A 25,079-nucleotide genomic window follows, 5' to 3' on the forward strand; every position below is an offset into this window, starting at 1 on the left:
CCAGCCTCCATCCCTGCCAGGCTGGGGGAGGAAGTATTTTGGGTTGAAGGGACCTGAAAGTTCACCCAGCTCCAACCCCTGCCACGGGCAGGGACCCCTTCCACTGGAGCAGCTTGCTCCAAGCCCCTGTGTCCAACCTGGCCTTGAGCACTGCCAGGGATGGGGCAGCCACAGCTTCTCTGGGCACCCTGTGCCAGCGCCTCAGCACCCTCACAGGGAAGAGCTTCTGCCTAAGAGCTCAGCTCAGTCTTCCCTCTGGCAGGTTAAAGCCGTTCCCCTTGGCCTGTCCCTACAGGGTAGTATCCCTGGGGCTGACAGCTCAACACAGTGACCGAGATATCACCCATGGCACACAATCGATCTGCTGGTGCCGTGAGCAGGTTCTGGGACAATGAGGCGGCCGTCTGGCTCCGCAACACACACAAGGCATTTGAAGAGCCAGAAGAGCCTCCTGCTTCGTGCCTCGGAATACATTATCCACAGGTGGCTAGATGAGAAAAATCGTTATCCCCATGACTTGGCCTTTCATGTGGAGCTCAGCACCCATCCATCACCCCCACCGCCCTGCAGATGAGATGCTCAGCACAGGGGCAGCATCAAGGAACTGGTCTCCCACTGGGATTCGCCCTCATGTCTTTGCCATTTGGGAAAGCAAAACAGATGGATGCAATACACGGATGCTCATCCAAGCAGCGGCCTTGCTGTCAGGAACCCCTCACTCTCCCGAAGTTGCCCCTCAGCATCACTGACTCCCCAAACCATTGATCACACAAGTCCTGCCTGAATTCAGGAAGCTTTTTAGGCTTTTGAACTTCAGCTTAGGGCTCATCTTCAGCGTGCACTGCAGGCTCAACGCGTGATGCTTTGAGATGCAGGTTTGGACCACCAAGAACTAAACCAGCTCCAGACTGACAAGCAGCTCCCATAACTTCAACTCTCCCTGGACTGCAGCATCCCAGGAGTGCTTTAGGAGATTAAAACCCCCTCCCAGCTCCACCTGGTCCACTCCTTTCCCCACAGCCCTCACCCTCCAACCCATTTTCCATCACTCCAGCCCCGCAGTGGGGCCGGGAGCCAACAGCCCCCCTGCTGCTCTGCTTTTAATTCCTAAATAAACCCCATCCTGGCACATACTTGCTGGGTGACATCAGCAGCAGGTGATTTTTCACATTCCCTCCGGGGGCCCAGCAGCACAATTGCATTTGCTAATGCCTCCTCCTCGCCTTGACGCCCCTGGCGTGGCTCCGCATCCCGCTCCGCATCCCAGCCGATTGCCATCGATTTCAGCAGCCCCGAAGAGTTTCCGTCTAGACATTTGCTGAGCAAACTCAATCAGGTCTCGCTAAACAGCCTTTCTGGGCAGTAAATCTGCAGCTGATCAGGGCAGGGATAGCACTTCCAAGTGCTGGGAAGGGCGAGGAGCTGCTCCAGGGCCGGAGGTGTTCAGCATTCTGCCTATGGCACAAGGAGCAGGCAGCTGCCCTGGGGAGCAGCTCAGCAGGGCTGGAGCAGCCCCATGTGAAACACATGGACCAAGTGCCCCAGAGGCATCAGCAACACATTTATCTTGTACAAGGGATGGAGCTGAGGCATGAAGGTGCCCTGCACCGCAGGGGAGAGGGATGTCAACCTGAGTTTTTCCCTACAACCCTATCAATGCAGTCACCAGGACCAAGAAGCACACTGAGGGCATCCTTGTGATAGGAGCCACCACCTGTGGAGACCCTTGTCACATCACCACAGGGCCCCTTAGCTCAGTGCTCAGTAAGGGCCACCCATCCCTGAGCCAGCAGCATTTGCTGCCAAAGACCTTGCCATCCAACCCACCATGCCCATTGGAAAACACAGGGTACTCCCTGGAAGGGGAAGAGAGCCCAGAGGATGCCTGCGGAGGGTTCATAAGATCAAGCCCATCTCCGGTGCTGTAATCCAGCTTCCCCAAGCGATGTTTTCACAGGTGTATGAGACACTTCAGAGAGCAGTGTGGACAACGCCTTCATCAGTGGACCTGTTATTCTTACAGCGAGATGCAGGAAATGGAGCCCCTGGGGTAAGGGTTGTCTTATTTTCCTTTATTTAGTCAGCTTTTAACATAACTAAGGGGCAAGAAATACAGATTATGTCAGCCCTGCCCTATGGCTTCTAGAACTTCTAAACCCCAAGGTTTTAGGAGTCTACGTTGGAGCTGCAAGATGAAATACGTAAGTCAACCCCAGATACCAGCAGAATTGTTTCTAGGTGGCACCATTCCTTGCCTGGGGACAGCAGCAATGCCTTTTGGTGTTAGAAAAGTGAGGTTTGGGGTCTCATTCCCCTATCCCCACAGCCGGGCTGGGGATGCAATGGCCTGGGAGCAGGAGCAGCACTGGTACCCAAGCTGAGCAGGGAAAGGATGGAGGTGGCCTTGTCTCCTTGCACCCCAAGCTCTAATGGGAAGCTACTCTGAGTAACAGCACTACATCCTGTTCAGGATGGTGTCTTCTCCGCCGGCTGCACTCACCTGCACTGGTGAAGGGGCCAGATCCGTGCTGGAGCCTGGCGAGGAGAGGTGGAAGCTGCTGCAGCTCAGTGCAGTGGGCACAGCCACTGAGGAAGAGGAGGAGGAAGAGGAAGGATGCTCATCTGCTGAGCCACTCGGGAGCTCGGGGGAGGAGCCAAGTGCAGGGCCAGCCTGCAGCCTCTGTGGGTAAGAGGAAGGACTTGGAGACCCAGCTCTGTGCTCCAGCATCCCTTTTCCTAGTCCTGCCCATAGCATCCCCCTTCATATCCCAGAAACACCCCTCTGCATCCATCCTCTAACACCTGGGCTTAGGAACATACCCTCCAAGGGGAAATCTTTTTCTTACCACCAAAACAGCCATGACCACCCCAAAACCATTTATTTGAGACTTAGAGACCCTTAGAGCCCTAGGGATTGCTCCTCCACAGCTCCAGCTGCCTTAGGAAAAGGGGAGAAAAGCCCAAAACCTATTCTTATTCAAAAACAAGCTTATTAATGAATCTATTAGCAGCCCAACCCTCCCTCCATCCCTTATAGAGAGCACCCACCCAGCTCCCAGCTGCCTCTGATGGGGGCTGGCTGCTTGCAGCCCTTAGAAGTGGGGGATAGAGGAGGGTACAGTGCTGCTGTGGAGGTCTCTGTTGGAGGGGCTGCCCTGCACTGGGAGGGTGAGGGTGAGGGTGACTCAGGAGGCTTGTTGGTTCTGGTCCTGCTATGGGTGAGGTCTGGCATAAGCTGTAGGCCTTATCTTTAGTAGCGGATGGTTAATACTGTGTTGGAACAAACTGGGGTGGGCAGAGCCAGGTGAATATCCGATAAAAGCTCTTTTCCTACAGCTCTGAGCATGGTTTGACTTCAGGATCCACTTTCCTGGCTTTGCTTGTGTGACTGTTGTCCCACCAAGACCTTGCCTGTACCTTGAGCTTATCCCAGCTTGCTCCTGTCCTGGATGAAGATGCTCCCTAACTCTGCTTACAAGCAGGGGACAGGCATCAGGTTTCTACCAAGAAGAATGAGAGAGGGGAAACTGAGGTAGGGGAGTGCTTTTTACCAGACACCCCTGGAGGCTATGGAGACCTTTATCTTTGTGCTTCCTACTCCAATTGGTGTCCATGTGGAGCCATCTAGCTACCCTAGGGCTAAATCCTGTCCAAACCAGCCTGGTCTGCTCTTGTTTAGCTAGAGCATAGGATCTCCAGCTCCCAAGTCCATGCTTCCCTACCTGTGGGGAGCAGGCATGACCTTCAGTGGGCAGCGAGTGATAAGCAGACTCTGGTGTATAGCGCAAGAGGCTGGATGCAGGGATGTCCAGGGCCGGGGATGCTGCTGCAGGGCTTGCTGCTTGCCGGTCCTCCTGGGTGCTGGGGGACAGTGTCGTGGGTACCACCAATGCAGTGGGTGCGCGGTGCTCGTGCAGGGATGCGGTGAAGGCCATGCGGCCGCAGTGCATCGCCGGCTGCTCGCTGCCTACCCGCAGCAGAGCCATCACCGCGCTGTAGCGGTACCAATCCTCATCCCGCCCGGCAGAGAGCTTCATGTGGGGCTGGTCAGGCCGCGGGTAGATGGCAAAGAAGCCTTCACCCACCTGCCTGCTCCTCCCCGGCCCCCCTGCCCTCCGGGGGATGCACAGGGCTTCGACGTGGAGCCGCACGTCGTGGTTCTTGTCATTCTTGCAGAAACCTGCAAGGACCAGCGTGGGGTGAGGCTTCCCCAGGGAGCTCCTGGCCCCAGGAGCATCTCCTGGCCCTGTCCATCAGCAGCACTGGTCATCCCTGCCCTCTGAGCACACCCAAGGGGGTATCCAGCCTGGATGCGCCTACAGCTCAGGTGGGGAATGTTTGCACTGTTGGGGTGTTGGTCCCACTCTGCAAGCTGGAGCTGCCCCATCCACCCCACTAAGCTCAGGCAGTTTTGATTGGGCACCAGCTCAGGGTTGTGGTACAAGGGGTTTGTAAGCCTGAGACAAGCTGTGCTTGCTATAGTAACTATAAGGCTCAGGGGGGACCTGATCGCTCCCTACAAGTGCCTGCCAGGAGGATGGAGCCAGGAGGGGCTGGGCTCTGCTCCCAGGGAACAAGGGATGGGACAAGAGGAACCGGCCTCAAGCTGCACCAGGGCAGGTTTGGATGGAGCTGAGGAACAATTCCTGCCCCAGAGGGTGCTCAGGCATTGGAACAGGCTGCCCAGGGCAGGGCTGCAGGCACCGGCCCTGCAAGTGTTCACACAATGTGGAGATGAGCTTAAAGGGCTTTTCCTGGTTGATTTTATGATTCAATGCTGCAGAGCTGTGCTCCTGTGTCACCTCCCCTGCCAGGTACCCCCATGGCACCCAGCCCCTTACCTCTGGGCAGGATGAAGGTGAATTTCCTCCTCTGGAAGCAGTAGAGCTGGTGGAGGTCCCTCTGCTCGATGGTGTCGGTGGTGCTGCTGCTGCCCTGGGTGACCTCCCCGCTGTTGACACGGAGCCGGATGCCAGCGCTGGAGCCCTGCAGCAGCGGGTTCTCCACCGTGAGCCTCAGGGCATAGCGGCCCCGCTGGTTAAACTGGGCGCTGAGCACCTCAAACTCAAAGTCCAGGGTCTTCTCCTCGGCCCTCAGCCGGGAGCGCTGCAGGGCCAGGGGGAGGTGAGGCTCCCTTGCCTTGCCCAGCATGGGGATGGAGGTGGATCTGGAGATGAGCCCTCCTTGTCAGCAGTGATCTTGCAGGTCTCTGCCCCAGAGCAAGCCCCTGCGGCAGCCTGGGGTGGGTTTCCGAGCCAAGCTGGCTTTGCTGCCGCTCTTCCCTTCTTCCCAGCAGGGAAAGCGCCTGGGGGTGCTCCTGGGTATGTGTTGGCTTCACGTCTCCGCAGGCAGCTTTCAAAGGCAGCAAGAGAGGGGAAGAGATCTCTGTCCTCGAAAAAGCATCCTCTGGTGCCACGGGGCGATGCTGAGAGCTTTCCTGCCCCTGGGCAATGGCAGCGACGTGGGCTTGCAACTCCAGTTTGTTTGTTGGGGAACCAGGTAACAAGATGCAAAGAGGTGGCTGCCTTCCAGCAAACAACCTGGGATATCCAGGGTGATGCTGAGCAGTGCAACACACACGGGTGTGCATGCAGGGTGTGCTGGTAGGTGCATGCATCCTTGTAGAGGGGAATCAATGGCTCCTTGAGCCCTTTTCCTTGGGAAGTTCACCAAAAAAAGGTGTTTGCTGGATGTTGCAGAGCCTTTGGGAGATGCTGGTGTTGAGGATGGTACAAGCCAAGCAGGTTGCTTCTATGTGGTGTTGACTCCGGTGGGACAATCCTGCTCCTCCTGCACCCCTGGGCTGTTTGCTGACCTCCTGCTGATGGGACTGGGCAGCCAAGCCTGCACTGATGCTCTGGGGTTTGTCTTTGGGGCAAGTGTGCGTTCGCTGGTGGCACAGGGTCAGGTAAGCCAAGGGAGAGGCATGGGGTGAGCCTATGGAGCAGTACTTGGCTGTTAGATCAGCTCCCCAAAGGGATCAGGGGCATTCACCCACCTAATCCTAACCCCTGCTCACTTTGCAGACAAGCCCAAAGCAGAAGCTGCCCAATGGCTCAAAGTGTCTACACAACAAGCAGCTGCAATGGCTCTTTACATGCACAGCTCAGGTGTGCATTTGCAGCCCTGCTGGGCTTTGGGCACCAAGGGATTGACCCAGTGCTGAGATCTTGCTGCTGCTGCTGCAGTGAGGGTTGGGGATGGCTGAAGGGAAACCGAGGCTGGTTGGGTGCCTGAATGCGTGTCTGGATCCTCCCCGGGGTGATGCCCCTGGCTGCAAAGAGGTTCTGCTTTCCTCCAGCTCAGCAGTGCATGGGCTGCTCTTTCCCACATGGGTGCGTGTTTCCTGCTGGTGCAACTGGAGCTGAGCTCCTTCACCTGCTGAACCAGCTGGGCATGTGGACCTCAGTCCCACCATGGGTATCTGGGACTGACATCGAGGGGCCGATGGTCTGGGGTGGGCAGGAGCTGGAACAGCACAGCCTGATCCTCAGCAGGAGCCCCTGGCCCTGTCAGATCTCATTCCTCCATCGCCGCTGGGAATAGCCCGTTCCCACAGCTTTCGGGATGCTCCCAGTGAAACATGAACCGGAGCCGGGATAGCAGATGGCCCTTCTCTGAGACAGCTCTATAGAACCCACATTCCAGTCTCTTCACGCTGGTGCAAGCTAGAAACAACAACATTATCTTCGGGGAGAGGGCTGGGGGTTAAGCCAGCATCTGAGACCATGGGGCACAGGGCTTTGGCTATGGGAGAAGCCCAGGGACTTATGAGGCATTCAAGACCTGTCTCAAAACCACTGCCTCCAAGGGTCCCTTTGGTAGGGTGCATAATGCACCCAGTAAAAACAAATCCTGGTCTCCCACAGCAGCCTGGTGCTTCCAGAAGGCTGGTTGGTCCTTCCGGAGCTTCCTCAGTTTCTAGTTGGGAGGGGAAAATACAGGCTGTGGTACCAAACACAACCTTGGCTGATGCATTTGCTGTGGTGAAGATGCTGCAGAGGTCAGGATGAGGACAGGAGGGAAACGGGTCATAATTCAGGGGGGTTGGGGCACTGAGTTGGGTTTAAAGCAGGAGGAAGTGGTGCTGTGTGTGGTGCTAAGCATGAGCTGGTGCACTGGAGAAGGGGGGGGGGGGGTCATTCCCCTGCCAGTCAAGCCTGTCGGGAAGCGTACTGGTGTCTCTAGGGTGTATGGATGTGCTGATGGCTGGATTGCTTCCTTGTGAAAGCTGCGAGCATAAATGCTTTTAGCACTGTCAAAGGACTTGGTGGTTCCTTCCCTTGATGGCTGGAGACCGCTCAGTGCTCCCAAAGCAGAGCTGTGTTGGATCAAGCTGGTTTCTCCCCATCGAGAGCTCAGGGTTAGCTTGACTTGAGTGTGTGATGCTGCTCTGAGCCGTGTCACCTGCAAAATCCTGGCCATCTGGGCTGTTCGTTTCATTTGGAGATGCCACTGCTGTGCAGAATGCCATCTGATGGGACTTGCTCCTTTCCCCCCTTTGCACCCCAAACCATAGTGGGGACCCTGTACCGCTTCCATGAGGCACAACAGCAGGCATCGCTGTGATCGTATTGGTGCCTGTGTGAAGGCTCTTCAGCTCCCGAATGCTTCCTCTGCCTCAATTAAAACCCTGCAGGCTCTAATGCAGGCAAATGGGAGCTATTTCAGCCTTAACTAGCAGGCTTAATTTCCTTGTGCAAACACATTACGGAGCCACCACTAATGACAGCATCATCAAAGACTCATTTGCCCATCATCTGATCTCAGGCACTGTTCATTCATGCAGCATTCCCCCAGCTGTACCAAAGGTGGATGTGCAGCAGGTCTGGAGGTGCCACCTCCATCATCTTAACATGGCAAACCTGGGGCTGAGACCTTCCCAAAACTAAATCCCAGTTCCCATGGCTCTGTTGGGAATGAAGTCGCTCCCTAGGAGAGTGTGACGTTTGCTTTTGGCAAACTGGATGTAAAGTGAAAGGTGGCCTTTGGCTGGAGCTCCGGTCAGCTCTATGTTTGGGTTTGGAAAGCTGTATAATGGTGATAAGACCTGCATGGTTCGGTCAAAAATGGGTTCCTCAATGTAAAAGCCTTTTCCTTTAGGGAAGGGTTCCCATTGGCACAATGAAAGGCTGTGATTTGCTCCTGAATCTCGATGCTCCAGCACCTTACCCACTGTTACAGGGCTAAACAGGCTCAGGACATCAGTGCATACAAGGGAGATTACACTTCTCCATAAGCAGAAAAGGGATGTGGGAGACAGTTTATGATGTAGGGAAGAGGCCAAGGATGCATGTGGTGGGGAGCTCCACACCCTTCAGATGCTGCTTAGGGCCGGAAGAGGTGTCGGAAGCAGGAAACCCATCCTGTGTCCTAGTTACCCAGCACAAGCAGCAGCACTGCGGGATGCCACCTAGCTCCTGGTTCTCCCACATCCTGTGGGGCTTTTCCTAGCCTGGCACCTTGAGCCGAAATGCCAAGCTGCTGGAATACTGACTTTCTGCAGGGCATTAGAGTGCTTTGAGGTGTTTCGGTAGCAACAAAGCCCTTCCATGGCTGGTGTGCATCTATATAGTGATCACTTTGCTAGACCAGGATGGGCACTGCTGGAACAGTTTTGCTGGAGGGGGAACCCTGTGACTCTGAATTCCAGGCTTTTCCAGCTCTTCTAAACCCTTCCCCAATCCCTCAGCTTTCCCAGGGAGCAATCCCAGGGAAGGGAGTTAAAAACACCCCAGCCAACCAAGCCTGCAGGTCAGTTTGTTCAGCATTGCCACAAGGTTTTGGATAAAAATTAAGCTAAATCTTCAACCTTGATTAATTTTCCTCCTCTGCGCTTGCTGTCACATGTATGTCACTTGCATGTCACATGCTGTGTGTATTTGTCCAGATTGTAGCCTTTGCTTGTAAACTGCTGTCTCCTGCGCTGAGTGTAGCTGGTGGGAAGGATGTGTCGGCCAAGGAGCAGGCAGATAAAGACAGCGTGGCAAAGTTACCTGCTCCTCCCAGCTGCCTGCACCCACTCCTGGGCAAAGCATCCCCCAGAGCATCCCTTTCTCACCTCCTCCAGGCTGTTTCCCACTGCTGGGCACCCATCACTCTCTGAGCCCTGGGCAGTATCTGGCCATTTCCAAGGGGGATGCTTTGGTGACGGTGTTCTCCAAGCTTGACCCAACCCCAAACTTCCCTTCCCTGTTCCAAACCCTCCCAAATCACGCACTGGGGACAAACGCAAACGAAGCCACAGGATTTGGGTGAAGGATCAGGCTCCATGTCCTACACCCATTCAGAGCTGGCCCTTTGCTTTATCCCAGGAGGCAGCAGCGATGTTTGCATCCCATGGAGGGGGGACACACAGCAGCATCTCAGCCCCTTGGGCTCCCCCCCTTAAACCTCAGCCCAGGCTCGGAGGGAGCAGCCACAGCCCAGCTGAGCCTGCGGAGAGCTGGGGAAGAAGGGGGCTGGCCCAAGCTGCCTCCTGTGCCGAAAAGCTCTGCCTAATCAAAGGGAGAGCGGAGCACGGGGTTGGTTGCTTTTAGTTTCCTAAACCCCAGGGTGGCCCCCAGCCAAGGCCTCCTGGCGATGGAGGGGATAAAGTTCCCTGAGCCTCGGCAGCCTCCGCGCGCTCCCGGTGCGCTGAACTTTGCCTCTAAGCTTGCTTGGCTGCATCCGCGCCTGATGCTTTAGACCCCGCTTAGCAAGGCCACGCTTCTCCTGGGACCCCCATCGGGCCAAGCCTCTGGTGCCCTGCCAGGAGGTCGCTGGCCGGAGGAAGGTAACTTCTTTCTGTTGTCTTTCCTCTTCTCCCCCTCCTTTTCCATCCTTGCAAACTTGGCATCGTGAGCCCGCGGGGTTGCTTGCACCAGGTTGTAAATGTGAGCTTCAATCTACAGCAAATGGGGGGGGGAATCCTGCTCTGGGGCTGCAGGACCCACACTCTCCCCCCTCCCCAAATCTCAGCCCTGCCCCTAAGCAGGGATTTTGCTTCCCCTGTTGGGAAGTAATCCCGGGGGGGGAAGCTTTTCCTGGGGATGCTCGCTCCCCCCAGCAGGGCAGGAGGGGAGGTTATGGGGTGCTCTGCCCCTAAGGCTCCCCCCAGCGCTGCTCTCCGTGCCATGGATAGCTTTGTCAGCGGGTTTTGGTGCAGTTGTGCTGACTCCTGACACAGCAGAGGGGCTGTGTGTGCAGCAGGTGCCACCGCCTTTGCTTTAAAATGAAGGGGTGGGGGGGGTCTCATGAGCCTAAAAATAACCTTAAACAGCCTCCTCGGCTTAGATGTTGAAGCTGCCTTTGCTTTCAAAGTGCAAAAGGGGCTTCTTTGGCTTTGTGGGGAGAGTGTTTGTGATCTCGGCGGGGGATTTATTATCTGCAGGCTCCAGCTTGCAGGGAAAGGGTTTGGGAAGGGCTGGACTGCCTGCATGGCTGAGGTCGGGGTGCAGGAGGGATGCAGGGGAGAAGCGGTTTGGATCGGACGAGAACCGGCTTCACGGAGCTGGGAGGAGGGAGGAAAACGCTGTCGGAGTGGGATGAAAACTTCCCCCAGCCCTTTCCCTACCCCGGGCAGGGGTTTTCCCGAGGGGATGGAGGCAGCCGCAGGCTGGGATGCTGTCGCCGGCTTCCCGCATCACTCACCAGTGCAGTGAGCTGAGTGTTCTCGGTCCCCCGGGGCTGAAGGGTGAGCAGCCGCTTCCCGGAGGTCCCAGGCTCCGGCTGGATGGTCCAGAGAGTGTCTGTGTGTGTGGGCTCTTTGGCACTTGTGTTTGGGGAAGTTGGGAGCAGCATGGGATCAGCACGCTGGGAAAAGGGCTGCTTTCCCTGCGGGATGATCAAAGGCTGCAGGAAGCTCCGGGCAAGGGCTGGACCTGGCATCTTTGGTGCTTGGAGGGCCCCAGGGTCACCGGCGGAGGGAAGGGATGGGACCAACTGTCTCCTTGCCCTTCCTGGCTGGGAGGCTGCAAACCCCCTGTTCTCATCTCATTTTGGGGCTCTGAGTGTGGTGGATTTGGGAATGAAGTTGGCTGGCTCAGCTTGTGCTGATGTGACACCAGGCTTTGTATCTCGGAGCATCATCTGGACCTGCTAAACCCACCTTTGAGTATACCACCTTCGAGTATGCCACCTTCCCTTTGATGTCCTCTAAAACATCCCAGTGCTACCTGGGGCTGCCGGGATCAGCGTGGCTCCTGAATGGCAATTGAATTAGAGGAGATCTCACTTAAACAACTTTCCCCCCCACACACCACTCCCTGAGCAGTTGTGCAATGAGATCTTTATCACTTTTATTAAAAGCTGTACATAAGGCATCACCATTAGGCTGAATGGGAGGAGGGAAGGGGGGGGTCGTTCCCTTAGGACTCCCCTATTCTCTTCCCCCCCACCCTTCCCCAGTTTAATTCATAGTGGTGGGATGCAAAAGCTCCCCAGAGAGTGATGGATAGTGGGAAATGAAGAATATGAAGGAGCTTTATTGAAGCCATCAATCTCAGGCTCGGCTGCTGCGATCAAAGGCCCGGCCTGTTCCAGCAGAGGTTATGTGGAGGAGCAAAGGGATCCGGTTTCGGGGAAGCCCAGGGCACAGAGGGGTTGTGGATCCCACTGATCCCACCTGCTTTTCCTTCTCCTTCTTTTTCCTGGCACTGGGATTTGCAGGAATAGGGGGCTGTCTCCTCCAGCACAGCATCAACCCTGTTGGCCAGGGCAGTAACAGACCCACTGGGGACCGGGCTTACATGTCCCCATGTCACAGCATCACTTGCTCAGCCTCGCACTGCAGTGGCTCACCTGATGGTGATGGGTTGGAGGCTCTGGAGCACCTCCTGATTTCTGCAGACTCTTCACAATGATGACCAAGATGCTGCCACACTGCTTGGGGGACCACAGTGGTGGCTTGGTGACCTAGAGTGGGACAGGATCCATCTCACGAAAATGAATGGAATGGGATGCAGGACTTGAAGGTGATGCTGGGAAGGTGTTGACCCATCTTGCTCCCATCCCCAGCCAGAGATTGGCAGCAAAGCCCTGGGGGTGTGTATGTGGCTATGAGTAGGGATGTGCTGAAAGGGACCTTGCACACCCCCCAGGGAGCTTCTCAGCTTGCTCTCATGATGCTGCCGCCCGGTGCAGACGCAGGCTGTGGCTTGCCTGCAGGGCTCCCAATGGCTGCATGTACCATGCCCCTGGCTGGGCCTTTCCCTTCTTTCCTTCCTGCTTTTCCGTGCATTCCGTGTCTCCAAGCAGTTGCAAACCTGGGCACTGGTGATGTGGCGCCTGCTGGCTCAGCCAGAGGTGTTTCATCTCGGGTAATGGCAGGACTGGTGGGTGGTAGATCTTGCTTTCTGCTGGTTGCCCTTCCTTGAGTGACCCCACAAGAGGGGCACAGGCAATCCCTTGGTGGCTTTTGGAGCTGGTCCCTCGCCCAGGTGCTGCTTGGTGGGGGAAAACTGCATCCCCAGAAGGATGCTGCTCACCTTCCTAAACCCCAGCCCCAACTTCTGAGCCCTGGCAGCCTTTGGGGACCGGTGGGAGGAGGAAGGGGCTTGCAGGCTTGTGCGCACTGCCATGAACTTTACAAGCTCCTTCTACCTTTTTACTGAGTGCTGCATTCCTGGGAGGTGAGGTCAGAACTGCTTCCCTGCGCAAGCAGAGCCAGGGGATGGCTGGAGAGTCAATAGCTTGAGGCTGGGATGTGCTGGGCGGGTTGAGGATGGGGCCTGGGGTCCATCTGATTCAGATGCTCTGCTGGCGCTGGTGGGTCCATCCTTCCCCCCGCTGGGGAGCAGGGTGGTGGTTGTGGCACCCTGATGGTCGCGGACCAAATGCTGGTGTAAGGGGGACCTGCTATCGAGTTGAGTTTTGCCCCTATGGGAAGGGAGGTGAAGGTCCCAGGTCTCATGTCCTGACCTAGAGAGAATCCCTGTAGGGGACCCAGAACCTGACTAAGGACATGATCCCCAGTGGAACACCAGATCAGGGGGCAGTAGGACCATGGTGGTGAGTGCCATTTGTCTGTCCAGTGACAGGGCTGCCTGCAGTGCCACAGTCTTGGTTCAGGGAATCTCTTTGAAGCTGGTGTGCTGTATGCATCATGGTCCCTGGTGAACACCAGCTGTACAAACAGCAGCCCGGGGCAGAGCTGCTGGCTCAGCCATCCATCTCCTACCCATCCCCTCAGAGCAGCCCTGGGGGTGTTGGAGATGTCCCTGTGCTGCAGGATGAGGGGTCCCCAGGTCCTGGGCTGGCTCCTGGGGCTTGGAGGCTGCTCTGAGCACCACTGCCTGGCACCTGGGGACACCTCTGGGCACTGCCTTTCCCATAGTGACGGTAGATGGGCACGTCGCAGCTTGTGCAGTGCAGCTCTGGGACAGAGCAGAGGGTGTGGGGCTGTCTGAGCCAAAGTCATCAAAGAATAGTGGGGAGAAGGAGAGACGAGAGCTTGTTGGCTCTGGCACCGCAACAAAGCCTCCTTCCTTCTCCTTGCTGCACAGGGATGGGGCCGAGGCTTCCTCCTGGGGCTGGGGGGTGTTGTGGCACAGAGGGACATTGGGGACACGGCTGGGAGATCGCGTCCTCCCTTTGCCAGCCTGTGCCGCTGAGCCCCACGCTTGACCCTTGTGCTGTTTCGGGGCCGCTGGCGTAAAGGCTGCTCCGCAACCCAAACAAAGGCTCCGAGTCTATCAGCATCCTGCGGCGGGCAGGGAGCGGCCGGGACCATGAGGTGTGCCCGGGGCGCTCGGGGAAGGGGGGTTCATCCCTTCTGCCTCCCTCTGAGCCCAGATAAAAGCTGGATCCTTGGAGGCACGGCTGGATTTGGAAGGCTCCCAGTCCCTGTTCCCTCCCTGTCTGCGGGAGTGACCCGAGCAGATAAAGCCTCTTGGCTCAGCGCCTCCATCCCTTCATTTCCAAGAACCCAGGAGGACTCACCTTGCCTCCAGCTGCCTCTCTCCATCTCTCTCCAGCCTGAAGAAGGAGGAAGGAGGCAGCCATGGCAGCCAACAGCTCCGGTGGGATGCAGGATGCTCCTCTGGACGGCAGCTTGGCCAGCACCGATGACCTCGCCTCTGACTGGTACATCTATGAAACCATGGAGCCAGCCGTGCCACAGGATGAGTAAGTGTCCATCCCTGCCGGTGGGTGCCACGTGTCTGCTGTCCCTGCTGGGTTACCCCGGGCAGCAGCCAGCCTCCTGCCCAGCTGCCGCATCCCCTTTTTGTGGAGCAGCATCCCCTGAGCAGCAGTCCCAGCATTTATACCTGGGAGAGCGAGAGGTGATGGAAAAGGCTCGTTCAGGCCACCTAAAACTGCTTCGTTCCTTTATGGGTGCTTACCCCAGGGATGGGAACCCAGGGCTCAACCTCACAGCAAGGATCTGGCACTTCGTGCCCTTACCAAGGATAAAAGAAGTGCTATAGGGAGGGGAAACTGGAGCATGGAGCAGCAGGGTGATCTGCCCAATGTGAAGCTGGGCATCCCGAGGCGGTGATTCATCCATCAGCACCCATTGTCCCTCTGTTGACTTAATCCTCTCTGAGTGAGTTTTATACCACTCGGTTGACTGGTACCCAACCCAGAGGGCCAGCAGGAGGAGATCCCAGTGGCGACCAGCTCAAAGGGATCCTCCTCACCCTTAATCTTCTGCATTGTGCTCTGGATGTAGGTGCTGAAGCCCAAAAAGGGGTTTGGTATCCCTGCGCTCTCAATGTTGTGGGTGTGCGTCCTCGATTTCCAGAGCTGGGATATTTTTGGACATCGGGAATTTTCTGCTCTATCCAAGGGCAGGGAAAAGAAGTCTGAAATCAGAGCTTTGCTAATGTCAGCTGGTCCTATACAGCCTTTACTGACAGGTTGGGACCAGCCTTGGATATAGGATGCCTGAGGAATCCTCATTGCACTCTCAGACCCTTCCCTGCAGCCTTGCTGCTGTCTCTGCCCACCCCATGGCCATGAGGGCTCGTGTGGGCTCCCCCACTGTGTGTTATGGGGCTCAGGATGTCCGGCTCCCTGGCACAGTCCCTCCTGGCCTTGGGAGAGCAGCAGGGAGGGCTGCGGCGCAGCAGAGATTAAGGGATGCTGTGGAGGCCAGAGGGGGAATAAATAAAGCAAAGCCTGGCACATCTGCTTGGCCTTGGCTGGCTGGGGATGCGGCGCTGGATGCAGCACCACCAACCCCAGGCTTCCATCGCCTCTGCTGTCCCACAGCTCTGGGGCTGGTCCCTATCCCATGGGAAAGGCACTGGGGGGGCCCTTCAGCCTCCCAGCTGGCATTTAACAAGTGCAGTGCCTCAGGTAGCAGGAACTGCTGTGTGCAGGCTGCATCCCTTGAAAAGGCAGAGCTAGGATGGACATGAGTATGAGAGAGGTAAACTGGGCTTCATCCTTCCTTGCTGATCTCCTGTTGGGCCTCGGCATCCCTGTTTGTGGAAGGAGGTCACCCAGACCCTGTGGGGAACAGCTTGGGACTGCTCCTGGGTGTTATCTCTATTGCTTGCTTGAGCATAAGTTATCTTGTGAGGGTGACCTCACCCCTCGCTGTGCCACCCAGCTCTTTGGGGGTTTACCCCTTCTGGCCATCAGATGGAAATCCCTGCTGTGTCTTTGCTTTGCACGTTTGGGACTAAATACAGCAGCACATGATTGGCTTTTTCCTCTTTGTAGCATGTTTCCCAGTGTAATCCCAGACTGTGACCCCACCATTTCTCCCAGACTGTATCACATCTGCATGGCGCCCATCTCCGTAAGTACCTGCCACATCCCATGGGATGAGTTATTTGCCCTGATGTTGTATTTGCTGCCCCCCAGCTTGGGTCATGACCATCTACTGCCATATACCAGGTCTGGGCTCTTCAGCTGGAACTGGAGCAAGGGCTGAGCTGGGCAGCTCTAACATGGGCCTGGAGCATCCCCGGCCTGTAGTCAATAGAAAGCTTTGATTTATTTCTATAGCATGGTTCCACCGAGGTGTCAGAGCCTGTAACTCATCAGAGCAGGTTGGGAAGCACCTGCCTTGCTTTAACCATGGCTGGATAGAGGTTGTTGGGTGGAGGTGGTGTCTCCCTGGAGGCTCCCATCACATCGCAGCACCTCCAAAGGCTCCCCAGATACCACCCCGTGTATTTATTGCTCCCTCGGTTGGGTTTCTGGCAGCTGGCCGTGCTCCTGGGCTTGTCCTTGATGGTGAAGCGCAGGCGTCTCCACCGGAGCTGCTGGAATGGTGTCCCAGGACTGCTCAGGTACCTGGTCCCCACGGTCCCCATCACCCCGCAGCCAAGTGGGTGGAGGGATGCTGAGGTGCAGCACAGGACCTAAACAACCCCCTAAACCCTGGGGCAGAGGATGGTGGGGACAGGGCTCCCATGGCCTGGGGGAAGGCCCATTCCTTCCTTGCCTTGCAGCCCAGCCAACTTCCTGGAGGAAGAAGGCAACCGCGGGCTGGTGGCTGCAGTGTTTGGCATCCTCTTCTCCTCCCTGTGCGTGCTGGTCTTGGACACGGACCCTCTGCCGCTCATCACCCACTCCTCCAAGAGCACCCGGGGTAAGGCCAGCACCCTCCTGCCCTGGGAGCATCGCGCTCCTCCCCACCAGGAGGTGTGAAGCTTTGGGTGTCACCCTGAGCAGCCTGTTCACCCTGGTCCCTACTGAGAGCGCTGCTTCTTGCCTGTTTTGCTCTCCCTCGTCTCTTCCCATCGTACCATCCAGAGTACTGGAAGATCCTGGCTTTGCTCTACTACCCTGCCTTCTACTACCCCCTGATGGCCTGTGCCACTGTCCGGCACAGGGCCAGCTACCTCATGGGCTGCCTGCTCTCCTGGTGCCACTGCGTGGTCCACATCTGGCAGAAGGTGGATTGTCCCCAGTCACCAAAGGTACGGGTCCCACTGCCTGGGGAAGGAGCAGGGAGGCTGCTGTGGCCAAGGCTTTCTCATCGCCTCCTTCAAGGGACATCAAGGTGTCACCCACCCAGGACTGGGGTGGGGTGGTGACATCTCTGCTTCTCCCCAGATATACAGGTACTACTCCACACTCTCTTACATCCCCATCATCCTCTGCCTCGTGCTCTTAAGCCTTTGGTATCCAGCCCTGCTCATCAAGAGCTTCAGCGGGCAGGAGGAGACCTGGGATAAGGAGGTAATGCAGATCTATGGGGTGACTTGGTGGGGATGAATGTGGAAGAACCCTCTGATGGACCGGCATGGTTTTGGGGGTTCCCCTGCCCCACACGCTCTCTGACTGCCTCAGGACTGGGAGAACTGGGTGCTCCCAGGCCATGTGGTCCTCGCTTTGCTCCAGCACTGGGAGCTGCCTCCCCTCCATCCCTCTTTTGATGGCAGGGGTGGCGGCTCATTTTATCTCCTTGGATTTGAAGAGGGAGTGGAAAATCCATCTTTGGAGTAAACTCCTTAGTGCAAGAGGCTTAAAGCATCAATACATCCTGTTCAGGCCGGGACTGGGGTTGCCTTGTTTTCCCAACACGCTGGATAATCCCCAGCCCTTTGGGAAATGCCGGGGCTTTGTTGGGAAGAGAGGAGGAAAAACCTACTTCAGAATAAGCAGCCAGCCCAAGTGTGGACTGAAGTGACCCCAGGTCCTTGGGGGAGCTGGCTGATGGGAATGGGGGGTTTCAGCTGTCCTACTGGTGTGCCGGCATTTGGGCTGCTTTGCTGATGGCAAACGACACGAACAAGGCACGTTCGCTTCCACCTTCTGTGATGCTGGAAGATTTGCTGCCAGCACCATTCCAACACGTTCGTTACGGCCGGGAGTCCATCATCCCTGTGGGTGACAGGCTCCTGCAACAGAGGGTGCTGTGGGGCAGCGTGCATACGGCTGGGGCAGGAGATGGCTGCTAGATGGGATGCAGATGCTCTGACCCCCCAGAAGGCAGAGCCACCTCTGCCTCCTCACTGTGAGCACGCTCCCTGTGCTCAAAGCAGGTGACTTATTGCTGCTTTCCTGAAGGTGCCAGAGAGAGGTTATTACAAGAAGTACCTGAAGGCCGTCCTGTCCAAACGCCCTCGGAAGGGGAGGTAAGGCTAACAGAGCATTGCCGTAGCAATTCCCATTGCCCATAGCAATGCCCATAGCATTGCCCATCAGTGATGCACAGCGGGGGCAGAGAGGCTCCCTGCTCCCAAGGGATGCGCTTCTCACCCTCCTCTTCCTCCTCCAGCTCCGCAAAGCTCGAGGAGAGCCTCCTGTCCAGGCTGCAGACGTACTTACGCTCCTACATCTACGCTCCTGAGGAAGGTTGGCTGCGGCGCGGGCTCCCCACACCGCCTGCATCCCATTCCCGGGACAGCAAATGCCTTTCCTGGCTCCTTCCCCAGAGCAGCCGTGTCCCGGCTGTGCACGCACTGCTGTGCTCTGGGGTGGGGAGCAGGGACCCCCGCCATGGGGTATGGGTGGGCTCAGGCAGTGAGGTTCAGGTGTGGGTTGTGCTGGGAGTGCAGCCTGGTGCTTGCTGAGGACGTGATAAGGGGATAAAATCCCTAAGCGGAATAGGGAAGTATTCCTTTCCTCCTTCACCCATGGGGGGAGCAGGAGCTGTCCCAGAAGGTGGCACCCTGAGGGACAGGGCTCCCCATGCAGCATGAACCTGGATTCTGCGACCAGGTTTCAAGGGACTGCGGAGTACGGAGACACCGCTCCCAGCTATATCCTTGTGGAATTGCTCTGGAGCAATCCCAATTACTACTTGACCGCCCTGTCCCAGTGCTCTCACCGGCGTGTTTGCTTTGGCTGCCGGCTTGGGTGGACCTGCAGCCTGCTCCACTCTTTTCCACATCCCAGCTCCTCTCCAATTCTTCCTTACAGGTTTCCGGATCCCACTGAAGCTCGTCCTGTCCATAACCACGGCCATGATCGCTGTCTACCAGGTGATGCCAATGGTTAAATGCCAAGCAGAACCCCCTGCCTTCCTTGTGGGCTCTGTCCTCTGGAGCAGAGGAGCCCTGAGGGCATTGCCACACCACACTTTTGGCTATCGGAATGGTATTTGCATGCCTTGAGGCATTACCATCCCTCATGGCAACAGGCCCGGGGCTTCCAAGGCTCAGGCAGCCTTAAGTCCTTAAGCCAAGGCGATGGCTCAGCAATGGGATGCCGTGACCCCGGGCTCACGTGGCACTGCTCTCACACAGGTTGCCCTCCTGCTCCTGGTAGCTGTCGTCCCCACCATCCAGATCATCCGGGCAGGAATGACGAAGGACATCGTGGTGCTGTTGGTCCAGTTTGGCTTGGTGCCCTCGGAGAGCCCAGCTGCCCCCGGTGACATGGAGAAGGAGCTCAGGACTGTCAAGTACTACCTGTGGTCGCTGGAAGGTGGGTTCCCAGCCGGGCCCTGCATCCAGAGGTGGCTTCTGGAGGGTTTCCGAACGTACCAGGGAGGTTTCTGGCCCAGAGGGTGGTCCAGGAAGCTGGATGCTGATGGAAGAGCTTCCAGGGGGAGCTGAACCCAGCTGCTGAAGCCGCAGCCGTGCAGACATGAAAGCAGCTGCGGATGCCTGGTGCCAAGGCAGTGATGTGCTGCAGATGCTGCCCTTCAGCTGCAGGCTTTGAAATGTGCTGGATTCGAGCAGATGGCCCTGGATGGGGGATGTGGGGATGGCAGGGGTGCCCCCTCCCTCCATGGTGTACCTTGGGGTACCCCCAACCTCAAGGGAAGCGTTTGCATCTTTTCCCAAATCACCGAATCCCTCGCATCCTCTTTTTTCCCCCCCCGACATCTCCACCTCTCCTACTGAACCTCAAACCTCTTGCTTTTACGCGGCAGCATCTCCTTGGCTCTCTCCATCTCACTGCCTGCTTATTACAGCTTTTCCAGCACTGGGCTAACCCAACTGCTTTATTTCCCCTGGGTGCTTGTCTTTCCCCTTCCCTTTCACTGCTTCACCAACTCACCTGGGAGATGGGGATCCCTGTGTCCCAAAGAAGGGAGGGAGAGAAACTGAGGCATGGGCACATCCATCACTTGGCCCCCTGCAATGCTCCTGAGATAGGTTTTGCAGTCAAATCCCATTGCGTGGATGGCCGCAGCCGTAGCCCATCATCTCCCCCTGCTCCTCTGCAGTGTGCTACATCTGCTCGCTGGTGCTGTGCTGCCTGCTGACCTGCGCCATGCTCCTGAGGACGCTGGTGATGCACAGGTACGGTGTCCTCGCTCCTCTTCCCCTTCCCACCAAGCCAGGGTGCAGCTTGTCTGTCTCCCCAGGAGCAACCTGAAGGCTCTGTACCAGGGAGCGGTGCTGGATGTCTTCTACAAAGCCCATATCCTCCGCCCATCCCGACAAGCCATCGTCTGCTGGATGAGCTTTGCCAGCTTCCAGACAGCTTTCGCCTGCCTGGGTAAAGGGTGCTGGGGCAGGATGGGGTGGGTGGATGGGCGGTGGGCCCCCACCTTGCACATCATACCCAGCGTTTGAGCATCTTGTCCCCCTTTCTTGTCCCGTTTCACAAAGGGCCAGCTGCAGAGAGGCTTTTGTTCCTCTCTCCCCAAACACAATCTGTCCTCCTGCAGGAAGGACCATGCTGAACACCAAATGGTTGGGAGTTAAAAAGGGAAGGGGGGGGGGGGGGATGGTGACTTGTTTTGGCTTAAACCCAGCTATTTTGATTCGAGAAGCTGTCACAGCATCTCATGCAAAGGACTGTCTGTCTCCTCCGCTCCCAGGCTTCACATCCCAGATGCTCCTCGCTGTGCATCTTCCCCAGCACAGCCAGGGTGTCCCTGGGGTGGGGTGGGGGGGTTGGACACCCCAGGGATGAGTAAAGGACATCTAAAGGGGTAGAAACCTTCACCCCACCATGGTCTGGAGCCTTTTTAAGTCCTCTCTGCCCCATGGGGGGTGACAGCGATGCATGGGCAACATCCAACCATCTCAGTGCCCCAGGGGCAATCTGAGGGTCCAGGGAAAGGAGAGGGGGGCCCACCAGGCCTGTTGGTGACCACCCCTCGCAAGGCCAGACCCATCCTGGGGGCAGGTTGCAGAGATCGGTGTGGAGGTAGGAGCTGGGGAGCACCCCAGGAGCTCCTTGCACCCCTTTGCCAGCACGCAGAAGCTTTCCTTTGCCCCCCCAGTACTCGGTGCAGCGCTGGCTGCATCTCAGCGTGTCATCACGCGACTGCCTCCCGCTTAAAGGTCTTGGCTTTCAAGTCATTAAAGCCAAGCAGTGGAGGTGAAGCACGAGCTCAAGCCCAAGGAGCAGCAGCGGCTGCTGATCTGGGTGTGATTTATGATCAGAAATCAGAGCTCAGGCTGATTTCTGTGATGAGGCAGCAGAGCTGCAGCACTGAGTGATGCCTCTTCTCAGCAGGGATAATGGGGGGAGTGATAAGGGAGGCTGAATGTGTAATTACATCCCATGTGGTGGGAGCAGGGCAGGCAGGGAAGGATCTCGCAGGCTTTCTATGGGATTAAAATGACTCTCAGCAACAAGCATTGATTGGGGAATAAAAGCAAGAACCTCTTCCATCTTCTGCTTGTCCATCCTCTCCTCGTGTCTCCCTCCCAGGTCTCCTCATCCAGCAAGTGATCTTCTTCATCTGCTCAGTGGGGTTCACCTTCCTCTTCGTCATCCCGCTCCAGTCGGGCACTGACAGTTACCTCTTCAGGATCATTCAGAACATGTGGTGGGTGCTCCCAGCCCTCGGGGAGGGGTGGAAGACCCAAGTGGGGGCCATGGCCACAGTGTGAGATGCTCTGTCAAGGGGAGGCTCTATCTTGGGCTCTTTCAGCTTTGCGGGAGGTTTCTGCTGCTTGCAATGGTGCCTCATGCTTGGGGCCCTCCTCTTGGCCTCTTCCCTCCCACCCAGGCCCTTCTGGTTGACCCTGGTGGTTGCCGTCATTGTGCAGAACCTGGCAGCTCAGTACCAGTTCCTGGAGCAGCATCCCCTCCGGAAGGAGCTCACCAACAGGTATGGGCATGGTGAGGTCCCTGGGGCAGAGCTGAACCCTCCCCAGGTCCAGGGCACGGGGCTGTGTTGGGTTTACTTCTGTCCCTGGCGTTGTGGTGTCCTCTGTGTCACAAGCTCAACGGGGAAACCTGTAGGTTGGAAGGGTTCAAGTGGCTCCATGTTCCCAGAGAGGTTCCTTTAGATTCTTTAGAGGGCCATGGTCTATTGACAGCTTTGGTTTCAGTGGAGTGAAGCGGGTGAAGTCTATGCCCTGCTCCACCAGCCCCATTTGAAAGCCTCAGGGGAAGCCCAGATCCCTCGGCATCAGCTGGACCGGTTCAGGTGCTGCCAGCAGATGTGGTCCCTTGTACATGGTGTCACTGCCGAAGCTGTTTCCTTAAGCTGAAGACCAGGGTGACACATGGATCTAGGTGTCCTGCTCTGCCCAGCCCAGGGATGTCCACCACCTCCACCGCTTGCAGTGAGGCTGCTGTAGCCTATTCCAGCCTCCACAGGAGCGAGTGTCCCTCATCCCAAACCACCACGCTCATGGTTTAGCTCATTTCTAAGTCTTCAAGGAGAAATGGAGACCCTATGTGTGCTGGAAGCCGAGCTTCCTGATGGTGCATCAGGCTGTCCCTTCTCCAAGAGCCTGGAAGGGTGTTTGTTTCTCTCCATGGGATGGAGACACCTCAGATGGGGCCTGTGTCTGCTGCCGAGGGAGGGAGGCTTGTTTTGGCCGGCGGTTCCTCTGGCAGGGAAGGGCCGTGCTTCCCATCCCGTGGTGTTTGTGTTCCTTACTCCTCCTCGTCCGCCCGCAGGCGAGCTCTGTACATAGCCACCTACATGCTCTTCCCCATCAACGTGCTGGTGGGCGTCCTGGCTGGGCTCTGGAGGATGCTCATATCCGGCCTTTATAACTCCATCCACTTCTGCCAGCTGGACATCAGCCTGCTGAACCGGGGCGTGGAGACCTTCGACCCAGGTAGGGCATGGAGGGGGCCCTCTGCAGCACCTCTGAACGTGGGGGCACTGGGGGCTCCTCCATCACCTGGAGCTGCCTGCATTGAGTGGGGCTTCAAACTGCCTGTGCTCAGAGATGGGCAGGGGGCACAGCTGGAGCTTCTGATGCCCTCTTGGTCCTGCTTTTCTATCCATCCCCAAGGGAGTGTGATGTTCTTCTGGGGTCCTCTGGGCTTCAGCAGTGCCAGACCCTGTTCCCATGGGCAGTGGACTCATCTCTCCTGCACTGAAGGCTGCAGGGAAGGAATATAGAATCAAGAAATGGTTTGGGTTGGAAAAGACGTTAAGATCATCCAATTCCAACCCCTGCCACGGGCAGGGACATTTTCTTATCGTGCAAGGCTCTGTGCAGCCTGGCCTTGAACACTGCCAGGGATGGGGCAGCCACAGCTTCTCTGGGCACCCTGTGCCAGCGCCTCAGCACCCTCACAGGGAAGAGCTTCTGCCTTAGATCTGACATAAACTTCCCCTGTCTCCCCATCACCCCTTGTCCTGCCACTACAGTCCCTGATGGAGAGTCCCTCTCCAGCATCCCTGTAGCCCCCTTCAGACACTGGAAGCTGCTCTGAGGTCTCCACGCAGCTTCTCTTCTCCAGGCTGAACAGCCCCCGTGTTCTCCTCCTTTCCTCTGCTTTTCCTGCTGGGATTTTGGGAGCAGCTCTGAAGGCAAAGCAGCTCTGGCTGGGCAGAGATGGAGCCCAGCAAATAACCCTTCCCTCTGCTCCAGGGCAGGAGGGAGGGGAGAAGCATGAAGCCTGGCTCTGTTACTGTCATTCACTGTGGGCTGCGTCCCCCCAGGCTACCACACTTACTGCCACTATCTGAAGATTGAGGTCAGCCAGTCCCACCCGGTGATGAAAGCCTTCTGCTTGCTGCTTCTCCAGCTGGCCAGGCCCGAGGGGCCATCGGGGCTTCGGGCCAGCAACATGGAAGAAGGTGAGACCTTCCGCTGCCCATCGGGGGTGACGCATGGCCAGCACCATGGGGCAGCATCATCGCGGTCGGGTTTGCTGCTCCTCTAGAGATGGTGCCTATGGGTAAAGGGACCATTGAGGTTGTGGCTGTCGCATGTGATCATCTCCATCCCAGGAGCTGCTCCTGTCCCTCTGATGTGCAAGGGCTCCTATGGGTGTAGATGGGAGCAAGGGGGAGCTGGGGCTGAAGTCGTTCCTCCTCCTCTCCCCTCGCAGGCATCCAGCTGATGCAGCACAAGCAGGATCCTCCGAGCAGAGCCCGGTTCAAGCAGAGCCGAGCCCGCTGGTGGCTGGCTTACACCCTCCTCAACAACCCCACGCTGACCGCCTGCAGGAAAACCGCCCTCTGCGACCCCACGGCCAACGGCACCCAGCTCAGCACCCCCGAGCCCTGACCTCCAGAGACCCCCCCACCTCTCTCTGCCTCCCATGCACACTCCATCCCATCCCCATCCTCATCTCCATTGACTCTCCTCCTGCGCTGGTGGGAGCTTTGGGCACCTCCTGCCCCTCCCCAGCAGTGATGGGGGCTGGTTTGTAGCTCTAGGTCCATGCTGAGCCACTACCACGGTGCAGAGGTGAGGACAAATGGGTCACCTCCAAGCCTGACCTGGATGGAGAAGGGCTGAGGAGCCAAGCTGAACCCTTCAGCCATCTCAAACATCTTAGCAGTCACTCCTGCAATGAGCCCACCAGTTCTCAACAGCTGCCTTTCCGACATACAGCACGGCCGGGACCAGTCCCCAGCACCAGGGGAGAAAGGAGAGAGGGAGAATGGGTGTGCGTGTGTGTGTGGAGGGGTCCTCATCCAGACCAAGCGTGAGGAACTACCCCTATCTCAGTGGGGCGTCCCCATGGAGAAGGTCCCTACTGCCAACCCCATCCCCAGCTTCTCCCTTTCATTTCTGATCCTTGCTCCCCTTACTTGACCCTGGAACTCCTTTCCCCCCACTTTTGTGAAGGCTGAAACCCCATCCTCACCGGGCTGTGAGGTTGCAGACCCAGTTGGATTCTGCTCCCCACAACTCATGACCTGGTGCCTCTTGCTGCCACCCCTTGTTTTGTTCCAAGCCAGCAGTTCCATGGGGCTGGTGTCCCTCCAAGTGAGCTGAGTTTGAACCCATAGAAAGCAGTTTTACACCTCGCTTGGCCCTGCCGAGGCGAGGAAGGTTAATAAATCACATACCTCATTCCTA

The 25,079-nt window shown here is 57.2% G+C and overlaps 2 protein-coding genes across 2 annotated transcripts in view; one reads left to right on the plus strand and one right to left on the minus strand.

Moving 5' to 3' along the window:
- The window catches only part of CCDC33 (coiled-coil domain containing 33), a 42,256-nt gene extending 37,105 nt beyond the window's left edge, over positions 1-5,151 (minus strand). The window contains exons 1-3 of the mRNA XM_065688730.1: positions 4,842-5,151; positions 3,723-4,180; positions 2,501-2,680 (exon numbers count right to left, since the gene is read on the minus strand). Of these exons, the coding sequence (XP_065544802.1) occupies positions 2,501-2,680; positions 3,723-4,180; positions 4,842-5,151 (948 nt within the window). The remainder of the gene's footprint in view (positions 1-2,500; positions 2,681-3,722; positions 4,181-4,841) is intronic.
- An 8,717-nt stretch (positions 5,152-13,868) lies between these two features.
- STRA6 (signaling receptor and transporter of retinol STRA6) lies at positions 13,869-25,079 on the plus strand. The gene is made up of 17 exons (XM_065688985.1): positions 13,869-14,106; positions 15,652-15,730; positions 16,141-16,226; positions 16,389-16,528; positions 16,693-16,859; positions 16,996-17,121; positions 17,953-18,020; positions 18,164-18,240; positions 18,808-18,869; positions 19,134-19,314; positions 20,063-20,138; positions 20,204-20,337; positions 21,505-21,622; positions 21,806-21,907; positions 22,708-22,871; positions 23,708-23,845; positions 24,100-25,079. The coding sequence occupies exons 1-17, from the start codon at positions 13,982-13,984 to the stop codon at positions 24,276-24,278; spliced, it is 2,022 nt and encodes a 673-aa protein (XP_065545057.1). The 5' UTR covers positions 13,869-13,981; the 3' UTR covers positions 24,279-25,079.

This window comes from Lathamus discolor, chromosome 8 (genome assembly GCF_037157495.1).
Source record: "Lathamus discolor isolate bLatDis1 chromosome 8, bLatDis1.hap1, whole genome shotgun sequence".
Taxonomy (NCBI): domain Eukaryota; kingdom Metazoa; phylum Chordata; class Aves; order Psittaciformes; family Psittacidae; genus Lathamus; species Lathamus discolor.

What these genes read in the sequence shown, in the direction of transcription:
- STRA6 (XM_065688985.1), top strand. Translation starts at nt 13,982, where the DNA reads ATGGCAGCCAACAGCTCCGGTGGGATGCAGGATGCTCCTCTGGACGGC. An exon ending in CTACCTGTGGTCGCTGGAAG is followed by an intron (nt 19,315 to 20,062) that starts GTGGGTTCCCAG and finishes GCTCCTCTGCAG; the next exon opens with TGTGCTACATCTGCTCGCTG. An exon ending in GGCCAGCAACATGGAAGAAG is followed by an intron (nt 23,846 to 24,099) that starts GTGAGACCTTCC and finishes CTCCCCTCGCAG; the next exon opens with GCATCCAGCTGATGCAGCAC.